General features: G+C 38.9%; 2 protein-coding genes across 6 annotated transcripts in view; one reads left to right on the top strand and one right to left on the bottom strand.

The window, feature by feature from the left end:
- CDC20B (cell division cycle 20B) overlaps nucleotides 1-13,430 on the bottom strand; it is a 49,392-nt gene extending 35,962 nt beyond the window's left edge. Inside the window, exons 1-2 of one of the 4 annotated variants that reach the window (XM_086700970.1) lie at nucleotides 12,815-13,430; nucleotides 12,575-12,637 (exon numbers count right to left, since the gene is read on the bottom strand). In XM_086700970.1, coding sequence (XP_086557096.1) covers nucleotides 12,575-12,637; nucleotides 12,815-12,946 — 195 coding nt within the window. In that variant the 5' untranslated portion in view covers nucleotides 12,947-13,430. The remainder of the gene's footprint in view (nucleotides 1-12,574; nucleotides 12,638-12,814) is intronic. The other 3 variants (XM_086700973.1, XM_025923635.2, XM_086700964.1) reach the window with 3 other exon arrangements.
- On the top strand, nucleotides 640-6,244 carry GPX8 (glutathione peroxidase 8 (putative)). Of its 2 annotated transcripts, XM_025923636.2 has the most exons (3): nucleotides 686-1,095; nucleotides 1,668-1,929; nucleotides 5,614-6,244. In XM_025923636.2, exons 1-3 carry the CDS (start codon nucleotides 892-894, stop codon nucleotides 5,775-5,777), a joined length of 630 nt encoding a protein of 209 aa, XP_025779421.1. In that variant the 5' UTR covers nucleotides 686-891; the 3' UTR covers nucleotides 5,778-6,244. The 2 variants fall into 2 exon arrangements, with proteins under 2 accessions (XP_025779424.1, XP_025779421.1); XM_025923639.2 differs by lacking the exon at nucleotides 1,668-1,929 and having other exon boundaries at nucleotides 640-1,095.
- Nucleotides 13,431-13,887: the final 457 nt, after the last annotated feature.

Genomic DNA, 13,887 nt, shown 5'->3' with positions numbered 1-13,887 from the left:
TTGTCTTATTTAATTGTTAAATTCCTGATTTATTATCAAGTTCAGTATTTTTCCATCTACAGGTTGCAGACCATTGGTGAACCCTGAAATCCTTCATTGTCAGGGGTCAGAGCCAGGCTGTTTTAAAACTGCCACAGGCATATCAAAGTTCAAAGGGGAAGGATCATTTAATCAGACTTCTCAGTTACATGCAAATGAGTTAAATTATAAAGTGCATTTCTTACTGGGAGTCAGGATCAAAAATTTGAAAAACACTCGACTATAGTTGGCTTTATGATAGAGGAGGGTTTTTTAAAGCCTTCACATTGTATCTAATCTATTTATTTTTATTATATTCACCTGGCATTGCCTTAATGAGATGAGGTCAAAGTAAGTAGCCACTTCGGTTATTTTTCTGCCCTTTCCACTGTAAATATCTTGAACTCGTGTAGCAAGTTTAATCCATACACATAATATTAATCCCCTTCAGGTTATACATCATGTTAATAGAGCACGTTTAATCTACACTCTGAACTATTCCTGGATGGTATTTAACCCACTCCTCTACATTCACCCAGTTACTGGGAGCACTCACTCCCCAGCTTTCACCCTACAAGGGCACCATCTTCTGGTGAAAAATTTTGTCAGGAGAATGTTAAAGAGCTCTCGAAACAGTCCTGATCTTCCTAGCGAAGATTGCAATAGGCATCATAAATACATCGAAATTCTTTAGCACTCTGTTTTATCCAGGAGTCTCGTTCCGTTTCCCCATCTGAGAAGGGTCTTTCTATTCCTTAGCAGTGAAAAGACCCCATCTGTCCTTCCTGGTTTTCCGTTAAACTGAGCTGGTTTCAAGTTTCAGCTCCTCCTTGAATTCCAGCCTGCTGAGACTTCCCTCTAGAATCATCCAAAATGGAGCCTCTTACAGCTTACCCTTTAAGATGTTCGGGGCCGAAAGCAAAGGTATTTGCAGTTTTACTGTCTATGGTTCTATGCACAGTAATGTTATTTCTTCTACAACTAAAATTCCTAAAACCTAAAATCAACAGCTTTTATGCCTTTGAAGTGAAAGATGCAAAAGGAAGAACGGTTTCTCTGGAAAAGTTTAAAGGCAAAGTAAGTTGTATCTTCTGTTTTTGTTGTTTTTTTTCCTACTGCTTGTTGATTTCTCTGTTTACTTTAATGGAATCAATTTTTCATTGATAAAGGGTCATAAGTTATAATTTAGTTTTCAAAGTAATGTAATTAGTATATCACTCTGACCATCAGAGTTCTCATCGTGTATATATACAGTACTTCTAATTGAAAAGCTGATTATCCTGTTTTCAGAGGCATGCTAAATTAACACTGTAAGTTGTTTAGGAAATTTTTATAATTAGTAATGTGAATATGGAGACATTAAAAAATACTACCTCCATAAACTAGCAACATTAAAAAGCATTCTTATAATGATCATATTTTCTTTTATCTTAAACTGTTGTACCTGATGCTTTTTTAATGGTAGTGATTTTTCAGAGTCTTAACTCATGCATCCAGGTTATGATTTTCAACAAAATTGGGTATGTCTAAAAATATAAAATAACCATCAGCTTCAAAATGGTTTAGGATTTTAACTACTTGCAGAATATTTTCTTTAAATCTTTTTATTTGCTTCACTTTCCGGTTGGATTTTTTTCTTTTTCCGGGAGGTTGCACTAGTTGTAAACGTGGCTAGTGACTGCCAACTCACAGACAGAAATTACTTAGCACTGCAGGAACTGCACAAAGAGTTTGGACCATTCCACTTCAGCGTCTTGGCTTTTCCGTGCAATCAGTTTGGAGAATCGGAGCCCCGCCCCAGCAAGGAAGTTGTATCTTTTGCAAGAAATAACTACGGCGTGACATTCCCCATCTTCCACAAGATTAAGATTCTAGGATCTGAAGCAGAACCTGCATTCAGATTTCTTGTTGGTAAATATCTACTTTGCCTCATCAAGTTAATGTTTTCAATTGCTTTTCATTTTTAAAACAAATGTACCAGGACCGTACTTTTTCTATTTCATGTGAAATGCTTTAAGTGGGAAAGTTTGGTAAAACCATCAGAAAGCCAGAATCTCATCCTTGGTGACTTTCTAGAAGTTATGCTTCTCTGAAATCAATGTTTTAACTTCTTGAATGGCAAAATAAGTCGACTCCGGTGTATTCTTTTCCTTATGATCACTTTCCTGAAGAATTTACCTGAAATGTGGTCATGGCTATCTTCACAAAATACCTTAATTCCTCTCTTATTTAACTGGCACTTGGGGAAATGTCCCTCCCCATTACCAATGCTATCCATGTCTCATGAATATTGCTGGGCATTATTAGACATATCTTTGTGATTAATTTCAAGTTCCCTTGTCTGAGATATTGTCTTCATGGATGAATAATATCTCTGTTTTTGCTAAAATTCAAAACAGAATATAAGAATTTTTTTTTTTTTTTGAGGACGATAGTGTTACGTTGTCTCTAAAATTAGGCTAGCTACAGAAATCTGTTTAAAGATTTTCCTGGGTCAGTTAGCATAACAGTAGTAAAGTATAGTGACTAGGGAAATAGGTTTTAGCCGCAACCTACCTGGATTCAAGTCCCTGCTCTGTTAGTTTTGCTGTGTGGCTTCAGCTACATGACTTAACTTCTCTGTGCCTTCTTCCTCACTTGTAAAATAAGATTATCAATATAAGATAATTTGGAGGATTAAGTGTGTTAATAGACGTAAAGTATTTATATGTTTCTTACACTGTGCCTAACACTATTCTAAAGAGCATTCAGGGACGCCTGGGTGGCTCAGTAGGCTAAGCAGCCAACTTCAGCTCAGGCTCTGTGCTGACAGCTGAGAGCCTGGAGCCTACTTTAGGTTCTGTGTCTCCCTCTCTCTCTGCCCCTGTCCCCTTCATGCTCTGTCTCTCTCTCTCTCTCTCTCTCTCTCAAAAATGAATAAAGATTTAAAAAAAAATTTTAAATCATAATAGATAAAAAGCAAAGGACATTCAGTTAATGTCCTCTCATCTGACTTATACAGATGATACCCTCAGTCCCTATTCTCACTGCAGATAATTTTAGTTTTGATAAAACTGTAACCTCAGTCAGGCAATCAAGCTTCCAGTCTAGTAAGCCACTTAATGATGTTCTACAAAATTTAAGTGTGAAATCAGAATCTTTTTAAAACATTAAATTTCTGGGGAAAATCAACATAATGTTCCACCTACCCTGTGTAATCAAAAAATGAAGTTGGGGGCGCCTGGGTGGCGCAGTCGGTTAAGCATCCGACTTCAGCCAGGTCACGATCTCGCGGTCCGTGAGTTCGAGCCCCGCGTCGGGCTCTGGGCTGATGGCTCAGAGCCTGGAGCCTGTTTCCGATTCTGTGTCTCCCTCTCTCTCTGCCCCTCGCCCATTCATGCTCTGTCTCTATCTGTCCCAAAAATAAATAAACGTTGAAAAAAAAATTTTTTTTAAATAAATAAATAAAATAAAAAAAAATTAAAAAAAAAAAAAAAAGGTTTCAATGAAGTTAGATGAAGCTCCAGAGATGAAGACTATAAGATCATAGCCAAATGGAAATGAGTTTTTTAAAACTAGCCAAAATTGACAGTAACTGATCATGTGATCACAGTGCACATGTGTGCAGGTGTCACTAAACAGGGCATCTGGGTGGGGAGGCAAATGCGGGCTGAAGCTCAGCCATAGCAAGGCATGTGCTGGGGGACTGTACCGGCCTGGAAGAGTGCCTTTTCCTAACTCGCAAAGATGTTTACGTCAGGTAGACAGAGCTCTGCCCTGGAGGGCATTATCTTTAGAGACACATTTTCCATTATAGAAAAGAGCAATTTTGCAAAATGATGTTAAGATGGCTTTCATGTAATAATAGGATGCTCACACGGAGTCCTTGATGTTTGCTCTAGTCAAAAATATTTTTCTCTAATAATGACATAAATTGAAATGCTTGGCACAGTACTCCAAGTAAAACACATATAAGTAATCAGGCTACTTTTTATTTTTATTTCTTAATTTTAACCTATGCTCCCTCACTGCTTCTTTCTCCCAGCCCAAAGCAAAGCATTCCACACCTTCAAAACTCTAGACAGTGTGTTCCTTCTACCTATTTCATCGCTATTTTTGAAAGAATAGTTAATACTTACAATTTCTGCCTCCCCGTCTCAATTACCTTCTTAGATGACTGTGTCTGGCTTCTTGCTCCATGAATCTCTTGAACCTAGCAGGTACCAGTGACTGCTACTCTGGGCCCTTCTCTTTCTTCTTTTCAGGTTCCTCTTTTCCATCCACCCTTAACTGTGCTGATTCTCAGGATTGTGCCACGGCCCACTGGAGCTCTTCTTATTCTATCCCCTTTCCCTGACTGAGCTCTCTCTCCTAAGCCCCAAAGCCTTATATTCACCTGCCTCCTCTGACAGAATGTCCCACATACACCTGAATCCCCTCCTGTAAAAAAATGAATTTGTCATCTTCCTCCTAAAATCTGCTTGGAGTAGGAAGTAGGAGTGGGAAGTATAGGAGTAGAAGGTCTAGATATCAGGGCTGGCTCTACCGCTCATTAGCCACAAGACCTCGAGTCTAAGACTCCATTTTTCTCCTCTGCAAAATGGGGTTAATGATAATACCCATTTCACAGGGTTGCTGTAAAGATTCAACAAAAGGATCCATTTAAAGCAATGAGCATACATTCCTGGGCACATAGTAGACACTAGATACATTTTAAGTAGTTGTTTATATTTTTTTCACATGTTAGTCAATAATGAACATCAATTCTGGATAATGTAAATGGAAAAAACATTACATTTCTTACATACATTAAGATGGTTCAAAAGGACCACATAATTTCTCAATATGATTTAATACTGTATGTTAACTAACTAGAATTAAAATAAAAACTTACAAAAAAAAATAATGTGATTTAGAATTCCTTTCTGTTTTCCTCTACATAATACGTAACAATACTAAAAACATAGGTATATTTAATATGTAAAGAATTCCGTACAGGCCATTACCAAGGACCATAGAGTATCATTCTATCTTTAAAAATGTTAAGAAACTGAAAGTTGTGAGCTAGTGACAAGGTAAATTTTTTGTTGCTGTTTTTTTTAGTTTTCTTAATGTGTATTATTTTTGAGACAGACAGAGAGAGAGAGAGAGAGAAACACAGAACATGAGCAGGGGAGGGGCAGAGAGAGGGAGACACAGAGTTTGAAGCAGGCTCCAGGCTCTGAGCTCTCAACACAAAGCCTGACGTGTGGCTCGAACTCACGAACTGTGAGCTCATGACCTGAGCTGAAGTCAGACACTTAGCTGACTGAGCCACCCAGACGCCCCAACTTTTTTGTTATTTTATTTAGATCAAGAAATCCAGAATAAACCACTTTGTTTCATGATTCCGGACCAGTAGAATCATCAGTGAAGTCACCAAATGTACAGAAATATGGTTACTTGAAGCTTGAGTTTTGCCTTGTTTGGGTGTTTTATTTTTTTGTTTTGTTTTGCTTTTGACATGATAATCTTAGAACTTGATTCTTAAGTTATCACTTACATAGATACTAATAGAAATGAAAATCTTGATAAAAAATAAAATTATGCTTATGAAAATATATTCTGGTACTTTAGATTCTTCAAAGAAAGAACCAAGGTGGAATTTTTGGAAGTATCTGGTCAACCCTGAGGGTCAAGTTGTGAAAACCTGGAGGCCAGAGGAACCCATTGAAGTCATCAGGCCTGAGATAGCAGCTCTGATTAGACAAATGATCATAAAAAAGAAAGAGGACCTATGAAAATGCCAGTGAGTCATTCAAATGCAGTAGTCGGAATATAGAAATGTCAAGGGGAGGGGGGGTTTGGTCTCATTTTAAATACTCTGACAATTAAATACGGCACTGATGGATTTTTCATTTGTTTGTTTTTATGATACCTTGCCAGTGGGTGGTAATGAATAATGCCCCCAGGACAGAGATGTTACCCAAAACAAAAATAAAGAGTATCTAAAGAATCAAAATGAAATATACTAAGTATTTCATCAGATCACACTAAATAATTCAAAATACAGTCATCAATGTGCTTCAATATCCTGTTGTTCGACTTGACATTTTTCAGGATTGTACTTAATGGAAATGCCAATCCACTAGACCTCTGTTTGAATTCAAGACACTGTGTGTTACTGAATTTTCTGGATTAACTAACTGTAAATGGCTATTTTTATGTAATAAAATAAAAAATAAACACTGAAAAAATGTTAAATATAGAGAGAGATTCAAATCATTATGTACTTCTGTTTCAGGCACAGGAATTTTGTTTCTTTAGTTGTTTTTTTTCTGTTTTCTTTTTTAAGTACAGGTTCATAGTATGTTTTACTGTATCTGCCCAAATAGTCATTTATAAATGACACGATCCTAACATTTGAAAAACCTTCATCATTGTCAATATTTCTCTATTATTTTCCAGAAGAAACTCAAATTTTATAAATAGAATATTAATTGCTGAGTAAAAATCCAAAGAGTAAGAAAAAGGCTATGAGTATATGATTATTTAGCTCAATTCTTTATATATTAATACTGGTTGCTAATTTATTCAGATTAGATTAACATTTTGGAAAGAATTCAGTCAGTGCTGCATCGTTCTGATGGCTAAAATAATAAGAATCAACTCTAAATAGTCAAAGGTCTGAAGGTAAAAAAGGGAGGGACTAATTACACGTCTTAAGCATCAGCAATCACTAAACCTTTTGACAGAGTCACAACATGCTCTTTCTCCTTTTTCATAACCTTTATATTCTGTCCATCTTCTCATTATTGGCTGATAAAGCAACTTGCCAAGTTGATGAAGGCTAATTATTGCCCCACTAAATATATATTCATTTCATGAAATGAATAGGAAGACTAGGGCTAAAGAAAAAAAAAAAGTAAAAAGGCAGTTATGTAAAATTTGGCCAAGAAGGAAGACCCAATCTAAATAGCTGTGAGCTGGCCCCCATATACTGTCCTGATTAATGAAAGTAAAGATTTTTTTTTATGGTGAAGTCAGTAATGCCACCTCAGCATATAGTTCTTTGCAAGTGTTTAAAGTCCTTGGAGAAACCAAAAATATTTCCTGGAACACCTTCTGCTTCAAAGCATATATCCAGCCACACAGCTCTGATTGTATTTAGTAAGATATTTGGGGGCTGGGGGGAGGCACAGTTTCTCTTAGAGGTCCAGAAGATTCACAAGGATAGCCTCAAGAATGCCAGGTTAGTGTGTCAGCAAACCTGCTTGTACCCCTCACCAGCTGTATGATGTTGGGCAAATCACACGACTACTTTCAGATTTCCTCACCCATAAACTTAGGGAGGTCAGACTGAACAAAGAGCCCCTTCCAACCTTCCAAGTCAATGATCGTGCTTGACAAGGTGTCTTACGTGATCAGGACTGGAATCAGTAATCTGAATTATTTTTGAAGAAATAAAAGCCACCTAACAAGCGTATGTGTCCTTTGCAATTTTGCCCCAAGAACATAGAAGCAATTTGAATTCTGAGCCTAAGCAGTTTGAATTCTGAGCCTCTAAGCAAAATTTTCTTAAGGGCAAATTTTCCAAGTATTGTTCTCAGAGCATTGTTGCCATACACCCCATTTACAAGTGCCACAAGACTGCTGCTGTGTTGGGGAATGACCAGGACTGTCCCAGTGAATGCAGTTCAGATGTCCATCCTGCCCAAAGTCACTAGTTCTCTCCAAAGCCATATAAAGGGGGTTTTCACTTACATATCTCCAATCCTCCGTGTTTATTCAACCTATAGTCAGTGCTTGGTTCTCTCCCTTTCCCCTTTGGGTATGCAGGGAAGGCAGGTGGGGATTTGAAAGTGTGGCAAGTAGGTGTCCATCCAGGGTTCTGTAACAATTAACCTCTGTGTACTAAAGAGGGTGTGAAGCCATTTGCTGATGTACTGCTCAACCCATAACTCCAGTGTCTTATATGAATTCCGCCAGGTACATATACGTAAAGAGAAAAAATTGCATCTTTCTTGAATTGAGCCTCTCTTCCCTGTCTCGGCATCAAAGAGCCTTGGACATAGACTGCTACTGTCTAAATTGAACAGTATAACAGAAAAATAGCTGGCATCATGTAAAAAGGTACTCGTGGACAAAAGGACAAAATCACATTCATTTCATTGTGGTCAGTAGTTCGTTGGCTTGAAGTTTGTTTTGGTGTATTTGGAAGGTGGAAAGGAGTACTTCCTTCTAACTCCTGATCTTCATCTCATAGCAGACATAGCCGTGGTGCTGGGAGATTGGAATAAATAGGAATTTGCCTGAAATATACCATGAAACTCATACTTCATTTTCAAAAATGCTTAATAATTAGTATAACCTTAATAATGTATATATGTGCCTATATATAATTCCTAGCGATTGTAGTATATATAGCCTGCACACAGTGGTGGCTGGGAAGTAACCACCACCTCTCTGGAGGAGGGGTTCCAGTTTGCAGCATTTGCCAATTTCCATGGTATAAATGCTCCCACATGGCCAACTTCCATCTACCAATGCTTTAATAACTGGCATGCCAGATTTCTGAAAATTTAACTCTCGGTTCGCACAAACCACTTTACGTTAGATCCAGAACACAAAAACTTTTAAAAATCAGACTTGATTAAGTTACATAAGGATCTCCAAAGAGCTCAATCTAGAGCAAAAACATGTATTATTTATTTTTATAAATATACTGTTTTGGTGGCTTATGTGAAAATGTGGAACTACAGTCCCTGAAATATGAAAAGCTGCTAACAATATGCTATATAATCACAGTAAAATCTAATGATTTCACTGGATTGTCTGCAGGTAGTCTCAGGTAGGAAAATACTACTGTGAAAAAAAAAATTGTAGACAAAGCCTAAGGAGAAAAACAAAACCTGTATTTCTCTATATTTTCAACATATTAACTCTCTTTCAAGACTACCTTGCAGAAGCTAAGAAGTCTTGGTTGGTCCCTGTACAAAACATTACATTCATTCATAGTGTTTCTTTGGGGAAAAAAAAGGATGTTTGGGCGTGGCTATAATGTGAACACTTTATCCATGTGTATTCCTCACCTTGATTTCATCCTTCCCACGGAATAATAAAATTCCAGTAACTGTCACGCCTAAACATACCACACTCCTCCCCACTCTTCCTTCCTCTCGCTGAACTGGTAAGGCCATACCTTGCAGAGTGAAGCATTCTCTTTTTGGAGGAAAGGAATAGAGTGGCTTTGATGTCCCAGTTGTGGGTCCCTGTCTTTCCCTCTGACTCCTATGGAGACATTCTTCATTTGAATATACATATTCATTCTCCTCCTTACCCACTGATCTCCTTAATTCATCTTTCATGCATTCCATTCTCTCTTTCTCATCATCTCCTGAATATGGAAGTGAAGAACAGCTTTAAATATGTATTGTTTATTGAGTATAAATGTTTGCATTTTATGTCTCATTCTTTAGTGTAAAAAAATTAAAACGCAAAGGCCAAGCCTTCTAAATTAAGTAGGTTTTATTTTTATCAACAAGTCAGTGGCTTTCCATAAAAAATAACATGTTGAAATTTAGCCTTGTAAGAAAAATGATGAAAACAGTATTTACACAGGAGGGATCCTTAAACACACACAGAAAAATGCTGAAAACGAAATGGGCAACAATGAAAAGAGGATATGAAAGTAGCAAAATGCATAAAGAATCAAATTATAGGTATAAATCTCCCATGGTTGAAATGTTTAAACTTAAATAAGAATAAAAATTGTTAAATCAGTAATTTGTAATTCACTACAGTGGACTGTAATATATTTCTCACATCTCACTTAGAATATAACTAATTGACCAGACCACCTAAAGTCAGCTTCACAAACTTGCTGCAAATGCCCACATGAGGACACTGATGTCACTGTTTATCTGGGACCCAGCAAGTTCCTGAACACTGTTGCATGGGTCAAAATGGCCTCCACAGGAATCAGAAAATATTTAAAAGCATATGGTACAGTTAGTTCTTCCCACTTCACAAGCTAAATATCATGCTCAAATATTTTATGAGTCTGTGACTTGACAGAAAATGAAGTGAAAAATTCAGGCAAATTCTGCAAACAATTCAACCACATCCCCCAACCACACCCCAAAATTTCCACTTTTCTTGATATTTCAAGTGAAAATGTTTAAGTTGATTGATTCATCTTCAAAGTTACCTCTCAATTCTCTCTTCAGCTGGTACATACACATGGTTACAGAGACCTGCTCTAATGGCATATTAAGAAGCTGATTATCTAGAAAGAATACTATAGACTTAGTTGAAAACTGGGGGAAAGAGTTTAGGCTTTCCATTTCAAATTGTCATTGTATTCTAAATTTTATATTAAAAATAAATATTAAAAAACATAATTTCACAAATACTTTCATACTGTGTACCCAGCACTCCAAAAATATTACCTGGAAAAAAATTTTAAGAATTAATTATATTGGGGGCACCTGGGTGGCTCAGTCCGTTGAGCATCCAACTTCAGCTCAGGTCATAATCTCACAGTTTGTGGGTTTGAGCCCCATGTCAAGCTCCGTACTGACGGCTCAGAGCCTAGAGACTGCTTCGGATTCTGTGTCTCCCTCCGTCTCTGTCCCTCCCACACTTGCATTCTGTCTCTCTCTCAAAAATAAATAAATATTTAAAAATTAAAAAAAAATTAATTTTATTGATTTCTTCACCATTTGTAACACTGTCTATGGTGTTATAATTGAGTGACTGAAGAGCAATTACAAGTATTATGGTTACCAGTGCCCTGGTTCATAGCAAAAAGTATACATATGCACCAAACACACACACTAATTACAGAATCAATTATACTCTGATGTTCGTTGTATATGCAATAAGATAGCAGTTGCATGTTAGCTGATGCCATTCACATCTTCAACCAGCTAACAATACACTGCCAACCCATCACACACAGGAAACCAGTGCAGCTTGTTAGCAAGAAGAATTTATCCAGAAGCAAGTGGCAGGGTAGTTGTGGCTGCCACATTGACCCAAAGCAGCCAGCTAACAATACACTGCCTACCTGACTCAGGTCACTGCTGCTTTTCATGGCCCATGAAGTCACCGAAGCTACTGTATGCAATATGAAACACAGTAGCCGAACCGTAATCTTAATAGTCACAGGAAAGAAAACTCATAAATAAAACTTGTTACTCCAAAATTATTATAAAAAAGAAAAATACTATTTTTAAATCTCAGCAAAAATTTAAATATATATATATATTTTTTAAATGTTTATTTATTTCTGAGACAGAGAGAGACAGAACATGAGCAGGGGAGGGGCAGAGAGAGAGGGAGACACAGAATCCGAAGCAGGCTCCAGGCTCTGAGCTTGTCAGCACAGAGCCCGACGCGGGGCTCGAACTCACGGACCGTGAGATCATGACCTGAGCCGAAGTCAGTCGCTCAACCGACTGAGCCACCCAGGCGCCCCAATCTCAGCAAATATTTAAAAAGACAAACTTTCAGAATACTTGCACTTAGCTGTTCCACAGTAAATGCTTGGATATCAAAATACGGTTTTGCAGTACAAGTGAATTAACAAAGTTATACTTAACTGTAGCTTTTCCAATTATTTCTCTTTACTGAGAAATATTTTCTCTTTACTGACCAAAAGACCAATTGTCTGTATTAGGCAGGAAAATATTTAGGAGTCATGGAAGTGCATAATTTTGGTGTAAAAGAAAACTGTAGCTATTTTGGAAGGAAAAAAAATCACTATTAAAGTATTTAGGGACTTAAGTTGTCATTATTTTGTCCCCCATTATAATAACATTAGCCATTGCATTCTGAAAGGGCTGTTATGTGTTTGATTTACTGTGTCACCACTTAAATATTGCAAGATTTTTAAAAGATTAAGAAAAATCTGTAAAAATGTTAATGGGTTTGAAACTAGAATCTATGAGGAAAGTTTAAAGGAATAAGAACAATTTCGTGTAGAGAGAAGCAAGGTGAATGGTGATTATGAGAGATTTAAAGCATATGAGGGATGTTTATGTAGGAAAAATAAGAAAGACTCATTTATATTTGTTTTATTCTTACACTGATTAAGAGAGAAGCTACAGGCCTTGGCTTCAGACTTTGAAGGAGAAAAAGTAATATATCGGATCAATTTTAACGTGAGGATCGCCCTTGGATTAGGCCACTTCTCCCGATTATCCACAAGATGGCACCATTTCCATTTCTTTGGGGGGCAAGCTTTTAAATGCAACAGAGGAAAGTACAATTCGCAACTGTTAAAATGAAATAGTAACAGCCAGCTAGCATGCGCTGCCTACATCCAAGCTTCATCCTTTTCTGTTGAGCCAAAAACTAGAAAGCCCCATGGATATACAAACAATTCCTCTTGTCAGGGATCTTCAGTTTCTTATAGAAATGTGGGGGGAGGGTGTATAATTAGACTCTGCAGTTAGTGATATTTTAGGAGACTGATTTTTTAAATTTTCATATTCTTAGACCAGGCCGTCCTTCCAACAAGTACCTTCTTTAGGAAAAATTAGTTTGTTCAAAATCAGAATTAAGAGAACCACAGTAAGCACTAGACACTTACCTTGGGAGAACCTTGACTTCTCTTTTGCTTCATGTCTTTGGCGAGCACCCGCATGACGTTCTCCTTGGAAAATATATATAACATATGGAGAGAAAAATCATAATGTTAGGCGCGGAATGTTTCTAGATCCTCAGCTTGTCCAACCCCATTTACTCATTTTCTCTACCAGCCAGGCACCTCTAGAACACAACTAAATTACACATCGCAAAATGAAGGATCAGGGTTTAGAGTCTGTCCTACCTGTTGGTCCTCAGCGGGCAGAGTCCCCTTCAGGGAGTCGGGGCTGGGAAACAAAAGGACGTTACTCACCCACAGCATCTCTTCTTCCGTCCGGACCCTCCGCGGGGCGGTGCGCTCCAGTTTCCACTCCATCTCAGGAGGATTTTCCCCTGCCGGGTGTTCGGCCTCACCTCGATCGGCTCTGGTTTTCCCCCGGTCTAAGCCAGCCTTGACGCCTAATCGTCAAACCTCTACTCGCATCCCCCAGGACCATCATTTTTCGCTCTTAACCTCCATTTCCCCCATTCCTCCCACGGCTCCCAGAGAGTATTCCCCAGGGGACTGTTTAAAAAGCTGGCGGGGCGGCAGCGGGAGCGGGAATCCCCCTCTCCCGCTTCTCATTGGCCAGCGCTTTGGTGACGTCAGAGGTCGGGAGGGATTCCCCCCGGCGCGCCCCTCGGCCCGCCTCCACCTTCCAGCCCAGCCTCGCCGCCGCTTGCTCTTTGTCCGCGGAGGCGCGCACTGGAGCGCCAAGCTTTGCCGCGAGCCTTGGCGGGCCTGAGCTGGGCCCGGCGCCGAGGGCTGTCACGCCAGCAGGAGATGAGGGGGTTGGCGGGCGAAGAAGCGGGTTCTGTGAGTTCACGTTCTTTCCATTTGCGGGGGGGGTTGGGGGGGTGGGGAGGAAGTTTTGTTACAACGGGACTTTCTCTCCGATGGTAATGGTGACCGTTTGTGTAAGCCATAGATATTAGACGTTTGCCCCCAACGTGTTCATCAGCTCGTGTTCCAATTTCAGATAGGCAGGGAAACGTGGCAAGAGTTCTGTGCTGATGAGAAGGGAGAGCATTGACATATGCACTCAATAAGTGCTTCTCTGCTGCAGCCATTTGGAAGTGGGCAGGTTCTCTCACTTGAGCTTCTGCGCTATCTTCCCAAACAAGAGTTGGTGAGCGAGGTGAAAGAGTTGGTGAAAGCTGGTGACAGGGAGCACCTCATGAGGAGTGAAGAGCCAGCAAGAAAGCTGAGCAGACTGGGGGCTAAGTAATAAAGGAGAGGATGATATTGGGGGTTAAGGGAGGGGGTTAGATGGAAAT

The sequence above is a fragment of the Puma concolor genome, chromosome A1 (assembly GCF_028749965.1).
Source record: "Puma concolor isolate L17-30 chromosome A1, mPumCon1.1.hap2, whole genome shotgun sequence".
Lineage (NCBI taxonomy): Eukaryota > Metazoa > Chordata > Mammalia > Carnivora > Felidae > Puma > Puma concolor.
The sequence above is the reverse complement of the archived record's forward strand: the minus strand, read 5'-3'. Positions and strand labels throughout refer to the sequence as shown.